This window comes from Epinephelus fuscoguttatus, linkage group LG15, assembly GCF_011397635.1.
Source record: "Epinephelus fuscoguttatus linkage group LG15, E.fuscoguttatus.final_Chr_v1".
In the NCBI taxonomy this organism is placed as follows: domain Eukaryota; kingdom Metazoa; phylum Chordata; class Actinopteri; order Perciformes; family Serranidae; genus Epinephelus; species Epinephelus fuscoguttatus.
Window position 1 is genome coordinate 3,811,449 of NC_064766.1, and position 20,029 is coordinate 3,831,477.

General features: G+C 39.6%; 1 protein-coding gene across 1 annotated transcript; it reads right to left on the bottom strand.

The window, feature by feature from the left end:
- Positions 1-524: 524 nt before the first annotated feature.
- Positions 525-16,200, bottom strand: cahz (carbonic anhydrase). Its single transcript, XM_049599464.1, has 7 exons — positions 15,517-16,200; positions 14,381-14,578; positions 12,287-12,405; positions 10,532-10,624; positions 10,298-10,360; positions 10,001-10,156; positions 525-4,378 (listed from the first exon to the last, which is right to left on the bottom strand). The coding sequence occupies exons 1-7, from the start codon at positions 15,548-15,550 to the stop codon at positions 4,259-4,261; spliced, it is 783 nt and encodes a 260-aa protein (XP_049455421.1). The 5' UTR covers positions 15,551-16,200; the 3' UTR covers positions 525-4,258.
- Between the last annotated feature and the right edge of the window lie 3,829 nt (positions 16,201-20,029).

Consider the following 20,029-nt stretch of genomic DNA (forward strand, 5'->3'; position numbering starts at 1 on the left):
CAGTGTCCTGGGTGAATGTCAGTGGTTGATGGAACCATCCACCACCCCTCCCGCCCACCTTACTTGGACTTCCGCCACCTTAACTTTTGTTGTTGTCCCATTGTATTTCCCCCTTGCGCAGCCATGCCATTGTGAAAGAACAGCTTTTATTGCTGGTGTCTGATGCTGGAAGTCACTGACCAAGCGTCAGTTCTGAGTGAGACCTGGATGCAAAACCTCAAGTATCAACCTCATTGTGGCGCTAGAGGAAGTCAAAAGATAACTGAAGTCATTAGGATTCCTCCTCTGGAGGCCATAAATGTCTGTACAAAATTCCACAGCAATCCATTCACTGGTGACATATTTCAGTTTGGACCAAAATGTTGGACCAACACACAGGCCAACATTTCTATATAGCACAGTACAATATTTGTGGATACCAAGCTCTTTTGAGTAATCATGTATTATATCCTGTACTTGAATACCAAATTAATACTAATAAGTCATTAGGAGTTGTGAGAAAGAAGGTCAATGTGAGACATCTGGCAAGTTATACATTTTTATTGATAAAATTCCGTTCCATTATGACATGGCAGATTCACACACAAAAACATTTTTTCATCTGCAATGTGTAACAGCAATTTTAAGTGACACACTTTAAAGGGTTATTACTGTTTCACTGTAGCCACACTCTGAAAACTGATTGTTTTATTATATTAATATTGAAATGAAAAAGTAACATTGCTCTGGTCTATTATGAATATCTGCCATCTATCTCAGATTAGTTAAATGACTATAACAGTAGTGACTGTAGACACTGCTGACAATCTAAAACAATTTAATTAAAGATTCTGTGACCTTTGTTGATACTGTAGCTTTTATTTACGTATTTACGTATAGTCATAAACTGATTCTTTCAAGTATTTTCAACTTAACAGCTGTCTAACTTTAGCCTTAAAGGCAATGTTTAATGCACTGTGGTGATAGGTAGTTAAGTTGTAATAGTTTTCTTTTCTTTTTTTAACACAACATGGAGTTACACTTGTACTGCCACTGATAGAATGCGTTGAGCCATAACCACAGTAATGCACATGTTGGAAAAACAAAAAAAAAAGAAAGAAAGAAAGAAAAAAGGGCTATGTTTACCGAGAATGGATGGAAGCCCAACACAGACAAAAAAAATATCTTTTTACTTGCATTTTTGTGGACATGGCCTCAGGCTGTACCATCAGCCAATACTCTGGTATGTCTTTCACAATATACCGGAGTATTCCATAGTTTTACCAGTCTAAAGACCTTCGTGTATACAAGTGTCAATTGATGGGTGGCAGCCACAGTGCACAACTGTACAGTCACTGCTGGAAAATTATAGTCCCAAACTCCATGTGATCACTTTGTCACAAACTGACTTAGATGAGGCATCAATGAAAACATTAGCTTTAACAATCTGGGTAGCTGTCTGCAGCACAATTCACAACACACTGAAATGCATAGAAAGAAGCTTCCAGAAGTTGATAAAGGCTTTCATTTTCAAACAAGGCAAATTCATATCAAAAATCATGGAGGGATTATTGTTTCTAATAATAAGCTAGGTGTGCTTTTGCCCATAATTGTTGGATATAGCTCACATAACAAAGCTGCCTAAGAACTATGTCTTCATTTGTTACTTAAATGCATTAATGCTCAGAAAAAGTATATTACTCATTCATTCATTCATTCATTCATCTTCTAACCGCTTCATCCTCCAGTCGCGGGGGGGCTGGAGCCTATCCCAGCTGACATCGGGCGAGAGGCAGGGTACACCCTGGACAGGTCGCCAGACTATCGCAGGGCTGACACATAGAGACAGACAACCATTCACGCTCACATTCACACCTATGGACAATTTAGAGTTACCAATTAACCTGGTCCCCAATCTGCATGTCTTTGGACTGTGGGAGGAAGCCGGAGTGCCCGGAGAGAACCCACGCTAACACGGGGAGAACATGCAAACTCCGCACAGAAGGGCCACCACACCACCGTGCCGCCAAGTATATTACTGTTGATTTTAATTATTATATTTATTGAAAAAACTGGCACACACCAATAATATAGATTATTAGTTATAGAGTTGCCAGAGAAAATGGGTTGCATAACATGTCACAAACAAAATGAGTAGATTAGGGGCTAGAATTCTTGTCCCATTGTTAGTATATATGACACTGTAAGTAGATCACTAGTCCCCTGGCCTGTGTACACTGATAGACTAAAATTCTTAAGCTACCTTTGTCAGTAATAGCGCAGTCTCTAACCAAGTGAAAAACGTGGAGGCAATGTAATATTCTTTGAGCACATGCATGCACAATCTATGACCACATTTACATTCAATCATTTCATGCGTCCACCCTCTCCAAGTTTGAGATGCATTCTAGCTAGATAAGCAGTAAGCAGTCTGCTGAAATAGCCACACACTGTTTGATTTTCTTATTATATCCATGTTCTGTCTCCTCTGTCCTTTTGATAACAGCACCTAAAGTTATACTAAAATAACACTGAAATTAGCCGTTGTTCTCCGTCTCATTAAAGCAATCAGGGAAAAAAATAGCTCCAGCCAGAGCATTGACCTGTAGAGATGAGAGAGCATTGAGCTGTATGAGTGAGGGAGTAGTGTGACTTAGAGCAGTGAAAAATAACTATAAAATTTTTGTCTCGCTTGCTCTTCGTAAATACAATTCATTCATGTTCTTGTTTGGCTTATGGATAGCTATTAGCTAACACTAGCTAAGCAGATTAAGTGTTGTAACTAAACCAAGCCCCCAGAACCAGCACCGGACTTTGAAGCCTATTTGACATTGTGGGCAAACCGTGTGACTACAACTTATGAGTGATGCCACTGGACCCAAAAAGACCTTTTCTCATAAAATTAAGGGTCCATGTCATTGGTTCGACACCCCATTGGTTCGACATCCCATTAGTCTGACTGTCCGTGGTGCTGAACGGCTCGTGGCGGGCGTATGGTGGGCCGCGACCGGCTTGAGGCGGAGCAGGCTCACAGCTTGTGTTTGTCACTTTCTTTTTCATTTTAACCCACACCATGATCTTTTCCTGACCCTAACCAAGTGGTTTTTGTGCCTAAACCTAACCAGACCTTAACCACAGGGCATCATGATGATTTCGGAACGGACTTAGGAACAATGAGTTTAATATGGTCGGAACAATGGGATGTCGAACCAATGGGCTGTCGAACCAATGGGCAGTTCCCAAAATTACATCGTGAAAGAAACATCTCTAAATCAGAGGATACATTTTTTTGAGCGTCACTACTCCTGTGATGGTACTCGGGATTTGATCTATTCAGTCTGCTTACATTTCTAAGGTCTGGAAGAGTCACACGTTAAATTAATTTTATCGCTATTAAGTTAGCAGAGGGCTAGAAGTTAGCTGCTTGGCTAGCAAAAGTCTCCAGAGGACCTGCTTTGTGGGCCCAACAATATGGAAGATCTGGGTAATTTTTTACTTTTTTGCCTTAATGCGCCACTGAGCAACATTAATAGGAATGAACAAGGTGCAATTTTGTGAATCCTAGGATTTTGAAGGAATGACCTGTCCTATGCTACCTTTGATTGGCTAGTACTCGTTGCCATCGTTGGGCGGATTGGTTGGGTTTAGACAAGAGGAGTGGGATTGGTAAGGGTTAGTGTAAAAATGTCAGGGTAAGCCAATCAGAGGCAGAGTAAGGCAGGTCGTTCATTCGCTACCCTAGGATTCACAAATTCACAGGGCATGTAACACTGTATCCAGTTCTCTTTAAACATCCATGAACTAAACAGTGCACTAAAAAAGTCTAGAAGTTATTCTTCTGGTGTAATTGGCAGTTACCAAACAGCTTCAGGTGCACCACCTGCTTTTGGACCGGAAGAGGGCTGACCCTGAGTTGCATGTAGCCGAGAAAACAAAGAAGGATTATAATAAGATTTGGGATTTGAATAACAGATGCATTTACAGTATGTGACTATATGTAAATGAGAGTGTCTTTCATCTGGATTTTGTCTGATTATGAGACCCTTAAAATGACAAGTGTAAATGGAGCCTATGTCTTAAGCGTGTCAAAGTTCTAAGTTCTATTATTCAAGATATATCCAGGTAGTCTACATCATAGCATTCTACTTTTCAAGTTGATGTTAATAGGGCTAATATAAGCAATCTAAAGACTGCATGTGGAGAAAAATAGGAGTGAAAGGGTTTGGGTAAGGAAGGAAGGATAAACGAGGGCAAGGGAGCAATAAAGACGAAGCAGGGTTTATCTGAAGGAAGCACGGACTTGACGGCCCTTCAGAGGTTGAGGAGGCCGGTAGTTGTCGACCATGCAGCATGGAGGTTCTCCTTCTCCTGTAAAGAGGAGGCTGCGGAACTTACACATCTAATGAGGAAGGAGAGACAAGGAGAGAGAGAAAAAGATAATTAGGCAGTACATTACAGTAGCTGATGTGTAATGCATTTGTGTTAACTGAAATATCATGTTCCACCATGTATAACTCATCATCACTGGGAGCACAGTGGAATGTGATTCGTATTCCACTAAGATCCAGCTCTTGCAACAATCTATTTGACAGCACAGTGGATCTGTCTACATCAGTTGCATCTGGCAGCCTTGCTGCTTTGATGCCTTGTCTCAAGTTATGCCCTTACAGGCTGTTTACAGATAAGCCCTGTTTCCACCAAGAAGTCCAGTATGGCTCAGTTCAGTTTGTTGTGTATTTTTTCCATATCCACTGTGAAAAGTTGTGGATGGTACCATTGGAACCATTCCCAACTGTCCCCAGTTTTGGTCACTCCTCTGTTGGGATACCTAACACAGATCTGGTACTAAAAGGTGGAGCTAGAAACACTGCGGTCTGTTGACTGGCCAATAGCAGACAGTCACTCTTGCTCAGGGTTAAGTTGTGGCTGGTTTTAAAGCTTATGTAACCAATGTTCATACCGTGACAAGTCTTACATATATTTGTAAACTATGACTATGAAAGGAAATGAGTCATAACTGAAGAAGCCTCTTGGATAAGAGGTGAAACATCTTCAAAAAACACAAGCAAGTCCAGTTGCCTGTGATATAGCATTTAACATATCAAATGAAAGATATTTTGCTGCCTCTAGCAGCAGGTGTAGACTGAGAAAAAAAATTAATTTAATCCACTGGGTTGGAGGGGGAACGTTAACTTACAATGTAACTCGAGGCATCCAATCCTCGTGCACTCATCAATCATCCACCCGCCACCCACCCCACGTAATTATCTTCTAAAATTTAGAGACCTGCACCCGCACCCAACCCGCTCCAAACATTAAGTTATTGTATTCACATTTAAATTATGTCCAGCCGTTCGTGCTCATTCGCTTTTCATATAGGCACATTTTCTTGACTTAAACAATTAAAAGATTAAAGGCTACTTTTGAATGTGGTCACATTTCTAATGTAAAAATTACTCTAGCCTAATATTGTTTGCTTTGTTGCAATAATATAAGTCTTTGAAGTAAGTCAAGTCCTCTTGTGCCCTGTTTTTACAGAGTGTGCGGTCCCCTCCCGTTTTCATACGGGTAACTGACAAATCCACCGGCAATCCACCCGAAATTAATTACAGTGTTAATTTTTAGTGGCCTACCCACCCACAGATTGCAGATATATCTGCGGATGTCGCGGATATATCTGCAAGATTTGCATCTCTAATGAGCTGATATTGTGAATCCATTAACACACCTTAAATTTCAATATGACAACTTTGACCATTCAGTTTTTATTGTCTCTCTTGGATGACATACACTTTTATTAATGTGTGGATCTGAATCGTTTAAAAATATATATCAATTTTGACAGGAATATGTGAACTGCATATATTTTATTCCTCACTTGAAGAAAAAAGGCATCACAGAGCATTGTTCCTACCATAAGCCAGTGTTCTGCTTTTTATACTTATATATTTTATATAACTTTATATGTATAATAGGCTATGGCAACTCCCCAGCAATCTGTTTGGTATCCAACACCTGTCATCTAATTAGGAGCAAATATTGTCTGTGGCAATACAGTCATTTCTCAAATGCAAATGGGTCCAGACCAGAATGATGAAACATTCCCATGAGCTGTTCTATCTTCAGTTGGCCAAATCAAAGCGCACTTTAATTTATGCAGGACCAAACGGGACAGCACTACAGCTCTACTACTGCACAGTTCCTGGGACCGAAGGAAGCATCACCTGGATCATGGTAAATCAAGGAAATGTAGAAGTTCTTGCAGCTGCCTCACATCTTCCAATATGTCTCCAACCCAGTGTGTACCAGGGCAGCCACCTCACACCCTCCTGCTGTGGTGGTTATCTCCCATTTGCACATGGCAGTGCAAAACACAGCCATGCAGACACTGACACTAGTCCTATACTGCACATACTAGCATTAAGATGTATCAGGAAATTGTCCAACAGTTGAAACAGCCTTTATGTCCCTACAATACAAGCACAATCTCTGAACACTGAACTACTAGAACCAAGTGAGCACGTTAGGAGGGAGAGTGAGTGTAAAAGACCTGGCTGTGTGTTCGTGTGCCTGTTTGTGTGAAATGACAAAGGCAGCCGTGTGGCATAAACAGCAGCTCCTCTGGGAGCCGTTTAGCCTTTAGCTACCAGGTGAGCTTGGATTTAATTTGCCTCAGCAGGCTCACTCAGCAATGCCTGCACTTCTTTGTCACAACACAGTGTGTGTTGAACTGCTATTATAGTGTGTGTATTCATTTCTACATTGAAGAAAGGATATAATTCTCTGTACTAGCACAGCTGCTAGTTATACATCTATTGTTTATTTAGAGAGAGGTAATACTGAGCATTCAACCTTTAACAGGAATGTGGGTTTGTGTCACGTGATGGTACAGGGCGGCGGTGTTAATTATGTAAAGAGATAGAGTGCAAACTGTCCAGTGGAGATACAGGCAGTTAGTGTAATCTAAGTGAAACACGAGGCACTCAAGGCACAGACCCACCCTGCTCCACAGAATGATAAGGCTTCTGATGCTCTTGACCTTGACAATTTTCTGACCAACTCTCAAGCTCCTTAAACCATGCACACACACTCGATGAGGTGATTACCAAATCAAAGTATAAAATGTGTATTAGGCTTTTTGAAAAGACTTAAAAAGGAGACATGAGGAAATAAGCAGTTATCTTAACTCTGCAGTAACTGACTGGCTGCTTCTTTTGATTCCTGAGACTGCCTAAGGCTGAGCACTTCACGCCTCTTATTTTCTCGAAATTAAGTTGAACACTCAGCTTTCATTGGAGAATTCAGCAGCAGTCTCTCCAGACTACATGATTGAAACGCTGTGCTGAAGTGGCATGTCCAGCCCACATACCAGCAGGTGGGCTGCCAAGAAATATGTCTGTATTTAGGACTGCTACAAATACACACCGGCTACTGAGTGCACGTTCACACACATAGACACATGTACTTGCACTGTAACACTCAAAACCACACAACCTTCCATGCTATATTTACATTATATCTAGTGTATAATCCAGCTGTGGCTTCAGTTTAGTTGTTTTAAGTTCAATCCTGCATGTATTTGTTACTTTATACAGTTATACAGTGCAGAACAAACATCCAATCTCAAAAACAGCTCAAACAAATGACACTGTGACCCCAACTAGTCCAAGGGCTTCTTTCTTTGACCATGTTTAAAATATACTATTGTAGCCTTTGACTTATTAGCTTATACAAGAGGTTGTCCTGTTTCATATGAAAGTTAATTAACAACAAAACTATAACAACAAGCTATAATTCATCTGCAAGTCAAGAACAGAAATTGCTCAGCAACAGATTTGCAACTATGCAACTTTAAGTACACAGTTTTTTTTCCAACACCTTTAAAGAGCACGTTTATATCCCGATGTTATATTAACATCATTTTCACAGTTTGTGATATTCATGAGGATTAAAGAATATATCCACTAGTTGGCAGATCAGAGCAAAGATCATTGTCCACCCCCAAACCACTGAGACACATTTGGAGGCAGCTACACTGAGGTAGCTTGTTGCAAGAGGGTCAGTAATGCCATTACGAGATCAGAAATAGAAGATCTTCCGATAACCTGCAGCTCTGGTGTTTGGGGCCACTTTGGTTTTGCTGTAAATTATGAGGGCGATAGTGAGAGAGAGCAGTGGATAAAAACACAGCAAGCCAAAGAACGAGCCACCACACAGCTACAGATTCTCCTTGCAGCTATCCCAGTAGAACACACATGGTTAGCACCCCCAAACAAGGGAATGAGAGCTGCTGCGGGGCTAGTCTCTCGTTCAGTAGCTAATGTTAGCTACTGCATGTTACTACTGTTAGCTAAGCATACACCCACAGCAGTGAGCAGTAACTGCTGGTGGCCGGGTAGGTTATTAGGGCTGAAAGACTGAAAGGTGCGTTAGTGATGGCTGTTTAACTTGTGTGTATATGACTGACATTTAACAGAGGTGTTTATTCATTTATTAGACTCAGAGAGCTCAGAGAGCAAACTCGCCACTGACACAGTAGGTGAAAGAAACAACACTGATACTGTGGACTCTGATATCAATAGTAAAATAGTTTTATAAAGAAGACAAGGGGTTATGTTAGAGGTGAAGTGTGGAAAATTTGAGTTTGTAAAATCCTGGATAAAGAAATGTTGGCAAACAACTGAATGTTTTAACTCCACAGTTCAGTACTACTGTACACAGTTCCCAGTCTTCTCACATGTTTTCAACAAATATTTTCCAATATGTATAATGTGTTCAGAGAGGGGCGGCACGGTGATGTGGTAGTTAGCACTGTCGCCTCACAGCAAGAGGGTTCCCGGTTCGATCCCGGGTGTGGGAGCCCTTCTGTGCGGAGTTTGCATGTTCTCCCCGTGTCAGCGTGGGTTCTCTCCGGGCACTCCGGCTTCCTCCCACAGTCCAAAGACATGCAGATTGGGGATTAGGATAATTGATAACTCTAAATTGTCCGTAGGTGTGAATGTGAGCGTGAATGGTTGTCTGTCTCTATGTGTCAGCAGTTAGATGAAGCGGTTAGAAGATGGCTGGATGGTGTTCAGAGAGAAATTACAGATTTTGCTTTACCCAGAATTTAACAGTCCCATTTCAGCCAGACTGTAATTCCTCTTTGTACAAAAAACAAAAGCCCAAATTATGTTATTTTTCATACATTCAAATTTTAAAAATCAAGGAAAATTCTCTAGTATTTTTGCCTTTTTGCTGTACCGCAAACGTACCTAACCGTGAATTTTCTGAACTGTAACACCGCTAGGCTTAGCTGTATCCTGCAGATGATTAGCATTGATTTGGAGAACATATACTGATAATGCTCAAAAGGATCATAGGGTACACAGGACAGCCAAAATGTACAATCAGTCAAAAGCAAGTACAATGATGTTGATTGGGTTTTCAATTTAGGGAGTCCCCAAGACTCACAGGTGGTCATTTGAGTGGGTCCCCAATAAAATTTGTGTTTTTGGCAAACTGTAATGCTAAACTCGTGTTTGATGTGATATGGTCATGATAGGATAGTCACAACTCTGGAGCATCAAGTTGTGATCAAATTTCATGGAGTTGGAGGCTGAGGCTCATGCTAATGCTAAACTAACATGTTGAAGTAAGTGTTCGGTTAATACAGGCTGAGAGCTGAGTGTCAGACAGCAGAACTCTAATTACACATGCTTTTAACAAAATCACTTGGCAGTAAATGGACAGATAAAGTCAGAGTGACAGTGTTGTTCGCCCGCAGGACATCCATCCAGCTGTGCAGGTGTTTTCAGCAACTGGGTTGATGTTAGCTACAGTGAACAACACATCACTCTATAATGTCAACTAGGTCTGCAGGTTGATAGTGAGTTTACTGCGTCCTTTCAGATTTTAAAACATCAGAGAGAGACACAGGACACGTGTCTAGCAAAATCACAAGTATATCAGTACTCAAAATGTGGCATTGTACAGGTGGAGTACTCATTCTGATTTTATGTCGGTAAAGCGAGTTAGGTACCTGTGCCGGGCTGACACTGATTGGCTCCTTGAGGACAATCCAGGTAACACTCTCCAACAGGGGAGGCGTCGTCAGAGAGCCATCATAGGTCCAATAATCCAGAGAACCAGGAAGAAGAGTCTTTGCGTCAAAGTTAGCAAAGACGGTCTGCTTTCCCTGCAGGAGTCAAGGAAGGAGGGATGGAAAAGAAGGAATGAGGAAGGAGAGAAGAGAAGAAATTGTTACTCATTGTTAACCATGACTGCAGAGTTATTTGTTTCCCAACAGTTTTAGGAGTTCTACAATCATTGCATTTACCTTGGTCTGGATAGCATCCAAGCCATCCAGAACTTTCTGAAGCCTGGGATTGGCAGAACCAATCTGGAACACAAAACAGATACATACACAGTCAATTTTACAATACTCAAATACAGTGTTCATTATTTTGCTCTTCTCGTAAGCTTACATAGCCCCTTGCAGGGCAGCTTCCCACCCCCAGTCTGTAGTGCTGTCACAGTCTGATGGCTTGTCAGTGACTCATCGATGACTCACCTTGAGAAAGACCCCAACCACTGCGAGTCCATCAGGCTCGCCGGCTGCATCTTTAAAGCTTGGGTACTTTGTGTTCCAGTGCACCAGGTGAAGCTAACAAGAAAAAGAGGCAAAGTTAGAAGTCTAAGACATGAGCAACAGACAATATGTAATTTTATTCAAAACCTAACATAAACGATAATGTGGATATTTAACAAAGAATGAGACAGTGGGCCGAGGAGACCAGTTGCAAGTGTTTTCAAGTCTTTCAAGCACAATTATGAAAGGCCTGATAATGTAGGACTTTATATGACTGATTCACTCTTTCTTACTCACCTCATGGTCAGTCAGAATTTTAGACATACTGATGTCATGAGTCCAAGTTCGTGTTTATATGTAAATACTATGTCTCTTCATGATGATCTTAATGCTGGTAAAGGCCTCTTCGAACTGCAAGGACTTAAATTCTGATGGAGGAATACTGAATCAATTATTCATTTTTTTATCTATTGCCCTAACAATTGTAGGGCTGCCCCTTGAAAGTCAGATATTCAAATTATCAGTCAAAGACCCTTCAGTGGACTGATTTTCATTCGTATTTTTTTTCAGTGTGCTGTGGACACACTGGGGATGTTCTGGTCCCCAGATATTAATGCAGAGTATGTGCTCTTGACTTTAATGCCACGCTTAGGTACAGACAGCTGCTGACGTGATGCAGCGGCGCAGAGGAGGAGAGACTCTGCATTGTAAGGCGTCGCAATAACATTATCTTCTCTCTTCTGCTTAGAAGTGGTGAATTTGCAGCTCACAATAGCTTAAGGCCCCGATCACACAGAAATCATTTTGCAGGTTGCAAAACATGAGACGCACTGCGCTGGCTTTTTTTTTTTAAATGGAATGTCACTAGTTAAAAAGAAAAGAGAAAAAAAAGAACGCTTGCTGCGCCTTTTTACTGTTGCAACTGAGGTTGTGACCACCACAGAAGGCCCACTTCTTATGATGGGAAAAAAAGTGGAGATGACATGGGGTTCTTTTCCACTCTGAGTTGAAGTTTTTTCAACTCGAGGAGTTCAGATCAGTCCGGCAAAAACGCCAGGCGCCTAGAGCACAGAAACGCGAGGTGCGTAACAACGCAAAAACAGCACGCAAAAAGCTTCATTCTCATTAAACACAATGCTTCATTCTCATTAAACACAATCCAAAAGCTACCTCGAGCTTCTAAAATCCCTTCTGTGTGATTGAGGTCTAACACGACACAGTCTCTGGCTTTTGTTTGATATCTAGTATTGGCAAAAAATTACCGATCTGTCATTAGCGCATTTAGCTTGTTTACTATGTTACATTAATGCCACTGTCACACTGAATGTCCCTCTGAGTCCTTTCTAACTTTAACAAACTTTAATTTATATATACATATATATATATATATATATATATATATATATATATATATGTATATATAAAAGAATCGTTGAATATTTGTATTAATCAGCCAAATCTGATTGGACTGACATAACTCTAAGTTGGGTATAGCACTAAATAGTTACATTTGAATATATTGGGGCTAGATACTGAAATCAACCAGTATTTTTTTTTACTGTAAAATGTAAACCCCAGAAATTCCTTTATGAACAGATCTGTTCCTGTCACAATTGACAAAGACAGGATAAAACCACAATTACCACCACACAACCAAGCTATGCATTTCATAACATGAACTGAGGCTCTGTTACTGTATGTGGTAGTTGTAAGCAGAAGCTCCAGTAGCTTCAGTACCTCACAGGGGAACTTGATGCCGTTGACAGTGTGTTCGGAGCCTCTGTCATCACTGGCTCCCCAGTGGAAATGAAACTGCTTCAAACGGTACGTTCCAGAAATAGGACCTCCTGTCAGGGCTGGTTAGAACAAAACAACAGAATCATTAGAGACATTCTCAGGAAAACAAGGTTTAAAGTAATAAAGAAGATTTTCATTTCAATAAATGTCTGTTAAGTCACTATCTATTGTCAAATGAGGGCCTCATTCGCAGAAAATAAAATGCCGTATTAAAAGGATACTTTGCTGATTTTCAACCAGCTCTGTTGCATAACAATGTAGGTAGTATATGTAAATGCACTGTGCTAAACTTCCCTCCATCTCTCTAGCGCCCAGTTTACATGCTTATTTGTTTTGTGTCATCTGGCATCATCTTTTTACTGGCTCTAGGGCCGCTGCTCAAAGTGCAGATTGTACTTTCTTATTTTTGTGTGCCCGTCGCCACTAAGCCCCCTGGGACAGTGACAGGCTCTGAAGCCTGTTTTACATACTGCCCAAAAGTGGAATTACATCATCTAGGTCCATCACGTGATGCCATTGGGCATTGTCTTTTTTTGCGTCTAAAATGTTTTCAGAAACATATTTTAATGCACTTCTTGACTTTAATATAGGATCATTTGCCGTGGACGAGCCAGTCAAAATGAACTTGCATTGCGTCACTCACCAGTGGGAGCATTTATTAATCTGGTGCGGCACAGTGCAATCTGGTTGCAGTATATTTTCTACTTTTTGAGCAAAAGCAAATGCCACAGCCCTTTTTCCATCATTTGCTCTGGTTATATAGCACCAATTTTCGAAGTATTTGCATCTTTACACCATATAGACAGCATAGTTTTATAAAAAAAGACTATCTTTCCACAGTGACATACTTCTTTATGTTTCCACTAATGCAAACCGATCCCAAAATAAAAAGCTATATATTCTTTCTGACATTTGGCCTTAGTCTTTCATAGTGTTATATTATTATACGTATGCTTATTAAATATGCTACTTTTTCTAAAACTGTAAAAAAAAAAAAAAAAAAAAAAAACTAAGTCAAAATGTGAAAAAGACCATAAAAACTAAGAAGGGGAAATACTATATTGTTTCTTCAGGTTTCATAAATGATAATGATTTTATCATAATGCAATGTATTTAATTCATACTGATATGCTTGTCATGATTTGCACTGTTGGATGAATGTTGCCAATGTTAAACAGTGTGAGTGCAGCAGGGGGAGGTGGTGCTGATGTCCTGCTGACCTCCAGATACTGAACAAGTATCATCAAACACTCTTATCTGCCACAGTACAGCAGGGGTGGAGACATAAACAAGACGGACAGATAATGTTTACTAATACTAAAACTTATTGGTTACTACTACTGTTACTAATTGTTCACAAGTTTGGAATCTCCTGCAACAAAAGCTTCACTGAGTCTTGTCAGATTAGAGTTATCTGATGCTCTTAGGTTTTTGAAAGTCTTCATTACATGTTATTTTGAATGAAGGGTTTGTTTTGTGCATGGAGAAAGAAACGCTGTATAATAGTTAAACCAGACTGACAACTCAAAGAGACAAAGATACCTGAGCAACAGTTAAATAAGAACAGAAGAAGTCTCACAGCAGTCTGCACTTTGTTGCTGCTTGGTACGTTTTGGGGTTTGCCTGAAAATGTGTGCAGACTAAAATAGGAACAGGTTCCTGTTCCAGTGTCAAGCGCATAATAATGCCTGTAACAAGCTGGAATTAACAGGCAATATGTTGCTATAGCAAAGCTGTTCTTCAACATTCAAAGTGGCAGTAGGCTAGACTAGGGTTAGCTCTGCTGAAACTGGATAGGTAAAGACAAACAGACAAACTCGAAAAAACTCCATATTTAGAGACTGATTGGATAATGATTTCTTCCCTGTCATGCAACAGCAACAGTGTGGAGTAATAGACCAAATGGAAATTTGGATTATTTCAGATCTCTTACTCTGGGGCAAAAAAACTATTTCCAAACTTTTAAATGGTGAATATATACTGTACACACACACACACACACACACACACACACACACACACACACACACTTACTGGAACTGTCTGTGTCGTCCACAAAGTCCACTTGGAAGGAGTGTCCGTTGTTGAGAATTCCACTGGCGTTGGAGGGATCATACTTGAGTTTCAGAGCCTTCAGAGTGGGGTCATACTTGGCCTCCTTAGGGACAATGTTGATGGGAGACTGTCTGGGCCCATTAGCTACAGGATATTCTACTCCCCACGTGTCAGGTCCTACAGATACATTTATTAAATAAATGCAAAATATAAACGTTAAACAAGTATATCACACTGCATTTTTTCCTGTTCTAATTTGTTTTGTGCCTGGAGCACTTTAAAACCAACCTCTCAATCTAATTCCAGATTTATGACAACAAAAATAAGGAGTAATAAAGAGTTCCACATTTAAAAATCCACTCAGGTTTACTCTGCAGCTTTGTCACATTCTCATCATTTACTTAAAGTAACAATACAGTAGTGCAAAACACTCACAAAAAGTAATATAAAGTAGAAAAGTATTATCGGAAAAATGTACTCAAAATATCAAAAGCAAAAGTATTGAATATGCAGAATTGCCTATTTCAGCATGATAACACTGTTACATTATTACTACTGCATTACTGTTAAAGCAGCATTAAAAATAGAAAGTAAAATGAAAGTACCTGACAAAGTACAGTATATCAGTTCTGATGCTTTATTGGAAGATATTTTCAGATCCTTTTTAGATACCTCAATATAATAATTATGATCCATAATTCAGTGATAGTTTTTTTTAGCATTAAAATGATCAATGATCAAAATTACTTATGTATTAACGTGAATGTTGTGGCCAGTTCAGGTGCAGGTGGAGTAGTTTAACTCTAATAATAGCTCACTTTTCAAAATTGGTCATATGATTTTCAGAACTTGCACCATAGCTAGGCCTACTGACTGACCAACAGATTTTGTAAATGTATGAATATAAAATAACAGTGTTTTAATTTTTAAACAGTGCATTAAGTTTGGTATTAAATAGGTCAGTACCAACCCTATCCTGAAGTTGTAACAAAGCAGACTACCATGGTGAAGTAGTTACTGAAGTAATGGCATTGTCTGTGAGTTCAGAGTGGGGCAGCATGTTTTCAACCTGTTAACCTGAACATCCTGCAGGCTACATGCTGTCCGATCCTCACCGTTAGTTGATCCGTATCCCCATCCGTGAGACATGGCTGCTCCTGCTGTATGCTATCCTGATAACACAAAAGAATGATTAATCCAAGTCAGTCTGCAGGTCGTAAAGAGGAGAAGGAGGAAGATGAGGAGGAGGATGATGATGATCTGATGACAGACACCCGCTGTAAGGCTGCTGCTGCAGGGCTTTATATAGGCACTGTCAGTCCTCACACCGGTGGGTTTGGCTTGTCGGTCCTTCAGCGGGCCGGTCAATCAGGAGAGTAGTGCAGCCATGTAGAGATACGATGGTGGCGTCCTTCACTCCTGGAGCTCCCCACCTCCTCCTCCTCTCCTCTCCTCTCCTCTCCTCTGCCTCCCTCCCGTCCGCTTCTTTTTCCGGAATATTCAGAACAGATCGTTGAAGAGATGTTATGGTGATTTTTATCCCGAAATCTCTCCGCTCCTAGCAGAGATGGATTAATCCTTGATGTGTGCACATCATCCACACACGTTCATCATACCCATCCTAACATCCCGCGCTGCTCCCAGCTGTTACAGGATCAGTGCAGGTTCAGTGTTCGGAGCAGCGCTGTGAGGATCGTACGCTCCTGCGGATTTTATCGCAATATCCTGAAGTCGACATTTTCCTTTGACCTCTCGCCAGCCTTCTTTTATCTCGGTTATCCGGCCCCTGGTGTTATGCTTTATAAGGCTACATGCAGCATTCGATGTGCATGCCTGTGGCTCTCTGCAGGGCCGGACAGAGCCTTTTTGGAAGCCCCAAGCAGCACCTTCCAGGCCACCCCCACCGCACACTCTCAGCCCTAACTGTTTTACTGATTATTATTCATGTTTGCTCTGTAAATAATGTGCGACAAGCACGGAAACACACACACACACACACACACACACACACACACACACACACACACACACAGCCCTGCCTAATTAATAATGAAGTGTAAACAATGGCACCCCTTCTGTCCAGTTTTAAACTGACACAGTTTATACAAGTAGGTTACCGGTGATTCAGATTGACATACTCTTACCAATAATGTTCCTACAATGTCTGTTGTGGATAAATGTAGCTACATAAATACATCGACATATCATATAAAAGGTGATCTTTATAACAAAAAAATGAAAACTTACCTGTTGTGTCCGTTACTATGGTAACTGTCCATGGTAACAGAACAGGAACTACTAGCATATATTTTCATTTTTTTGTCAGTAATTTGACAGTACTAAGGCACTGAAAATACTCTCCTTATTTATAATTTATAATAACAAAATACAATTTCAAATTGTTTAAAAGGCTGTAAGTTGCATTATTCTGTTTAGATAGACTGGAAAAAAATAATTATGATAGCTATAGCATTCATTCTTTTTGAAGCAGAAGTGTAAGGCTTTTGTTTTCAATGTCATAAGACTGTAGCTCGTTATGATGTCATTGCTATGTTTTAACAAAATTTATTCCATTCTCTAGATCCTGCTTTATGGAGGAAGTTCATTTCGAAATTAGCACTTTGGACGACTCTGAAATAGAAAGGGTATCCTCCTATAAGTAGCCTATCTTGGAGTTTTTTTTGATGAAAAGCTCTCCTTTAAACCTCATGTTAATGAGCTAGCAAAAAGCTTAAGGATGAAACTTGGGTTCCTTTATAAAAACAGACTGTTTTTCGTCTGAAAATGGAAAGCTGTTAGTACAATCTACCTTCCTGCCTGTACTTGATTATGGTGATATTATTTATATACACACCGCTTCTACCACCTTGATACAACTTGATACTGTATATCATTCAGTACTCCATTTTATTACTGGTGATCACTTCAGAACACATCACTGTAACCTTCACCAGGCAGTGGGTTGGCCATGGCTGCTAGGAGAAGGAAGCATTTGCTTTGTTAGTGTATAAAGCTATTATTTTAATGCTGCCCAATTACTTGACATCGCTCACTGCATGGCGTTCTAATCTCTATCAGACAAGATCTCAGGATTGGTTAGTCCTTGAGGTGCCACAAGTCAAATCTGAACTGGGAAAAACTGCCTTTAGCTATTGTGTGCCTAATGCCTGGAATAAGTTCCAGGAGACTGCTAAACTAAATGCCCTTGTCTCCTTGAGCTTATTCAGAAATCTGTTTCATGAGCTTGATGTTGAGGTATGTGAATGTTTTAAGTACTGATGTTTTACTGTCTTCTTCTTGCTGTTTTTTCATTTTTCTTCAAATTATAACCTTGGTCTCAATGGGTTTCCCTGGCTAAATAAGGGTTAAATAAATAAAAATAATAATACTTTTTTTTATGTGTGGTATAAAAGCACGCAGTGGTGAGGAATCAGTGATGAATCCATCATACTGCCTTTGCACTCTGCACATGCAAATAAGCAAATCTTAACAACTAAATGCTGTACATAGTATAAATCACCTAATAAGTGCTCAGAAGTATTTTGTTTATGTTTCTAAGTTTTTGAATTTTTTTTGGATCAATATGTTTTGTGTTTCTATTTTGTAAAATCTGATGAAAAAATATTTATGATTTTTTTAATTATACAGTTTCAACACATTTTTCAATTATTACAGTTTATTGACTAACGGAACTTTTTAGATTAGTGCAGATTTGAGGGATATGAAGCATTTGAAGATACCCCAGGGATTGACATCACAATAAGCAAAAATACAAATGTAGGAACTGGTGCAGAGTTCAAATGGTTCTAACATTCTTTTTTTCCATACAAACTGTCCAGAATTGTCATGTACCATTCGCTGGTTTTAAATTTAGCACCCCTGCTGACTATTTCTGGTATGACTTTCAAGTAAAGGCACTTTAGAAACTGTCTCTTCTTTGTTTTACTGTAATTAGTTAAAACAAACATGTGACCTAGGTCATGGTTCATTTTGGCCATATTTTTTTTTAATATGTGCTGACAAAGTTCTGTGGCCTTTAGAATCAACCTCCACCTGTTTGTGTAAAGCCTTGGAGAAGCCTAGTTTGTAAGTGAACTTTATCATTTACACCAGGGGACATTACTGATGTATAAATCATGTTATTTATATATATATATATATATATATATATATATAACTGTCATTTAAGATTACAAAAATAGTCTGTACTAAGAGAAATGTGACGTCTCAATACATGCAAGTAAAGAGAGATCAACTTTACTTTTTCTCCTGAGTCATCAGTCAAGCCTGCTAGACTTAGCTATCTGTCCATGTTTGCACATCAGGCACACATACAGAGAGACTAAGACTATTCATTCCATTTACGCCCAACTTATCTATAAATAACAATAGGTCTATATGGCATGCCTAGCCAAGATATGAAGCTGAGCAGCATCAGAGCACAAAGGGTTTAAATAAAGTATTTTAACAAAAAGAGCAAATTACAAATTTAAGAGTTGCATGCAACACATTTGCTGAGTCCTTCCTTGCCATGCTTTCTCTCTCTCTCTCTGTTTATCAGACCACAAACGATAAATTAGCTGCTAGCCACCTCACTGTCCCTTCACCTTACTCCAAACAACTGTCAACTGCTTTGCTGGAAGGAGAGCAGGTAGCACTGTAGCTTGTCACAGCATAGCTCATCATTGCAGCACAGCATGACTCAACTGCAGTTTCAGCTATACAATTCAAATGTACTACTCCTCAGGGAACATACCCACTTGAAATCATCAATTGATGGATTGGAGGGGAACTGAAAACTGAAACTAAACTGAAAAGTATTATCATCCAGTCTGGTGTTATTTATAGACATAATTTGTGTACATGTATGCATGATAATATTAACAATGATAACACAGACATAATATTCTGTGTGAACACCTGGTGTTTATTCTTATCTTTCTAATGACAAACTTTCTGAAGTATTACACAGTCAGTCAATACATTTGCTGCCATCTTGTGGCTCAATAAGAGACAGCTGAGGCACTCAATGCATTGCATCTCTGACAATCTAACATACAGCAGATCATAGTTTTATAGTAATAGTAGGGCCAGGAATTAAACTATTTTTAAATGTAATTCAGTTCAAATTCTTGACAGACATTTATGGAATCAAATCTCAGAAAAAAAAAATCTTGCCTAATCTTCCATGCCTTTGACCATGGGTGCATTTCATCATGATAAAGTGTCTCCTTGCTTCCTTCACTTGCTTCCTTTCCTCTCAGCTCATCCATGGAAGATACAAGCAGAGGAGATGAGGAAGAGATGTAAGGATGAAGGGGCCGAAGGTTCCACGGCATCAGTCTTAAGCGACGTCAGATACTCACCAGTCAACCCAACAAGTACAAATGTTCACAGCACCACTTATTGAAGAGATAGATAGATAGATAGATAGATAGATAGATAGATAGATAGATAGATAGGAACATCTCTTGTAAACTTATAAAGGTATGACATACGGTATACAGGAGGGCTTTGTTCATTGAGATATCTTGTTTAACATAAATTAGTAACATAAAGAGTATTCTCAGTTACTGATTTTAATTATCATTTAATATTCCTTTTACATTATGTACACAATGCACAATA

Coding starts and splice junctions, on each gene's coding strand:
- cahz (XM_049599464.1), bottom strand. CDS start 15,550: ATGTCTCACGGATGGGGATACGGATCAACTAACG. Junction 12,406..14,380: donor GGACGACACAGACAGTTCCA/GTAAGTGTGTGT, acceptor TGTTCTAACCAG/CCCTGACAGGAGGTCCTATT. Junction 10,361..10,531: donor TGGTTGGGGTCTTTCTCAAG/GTGAGTCATCGA, acceptor TTTGTGTTCCAG/ATTGGTTCTGCCAATCCCAG.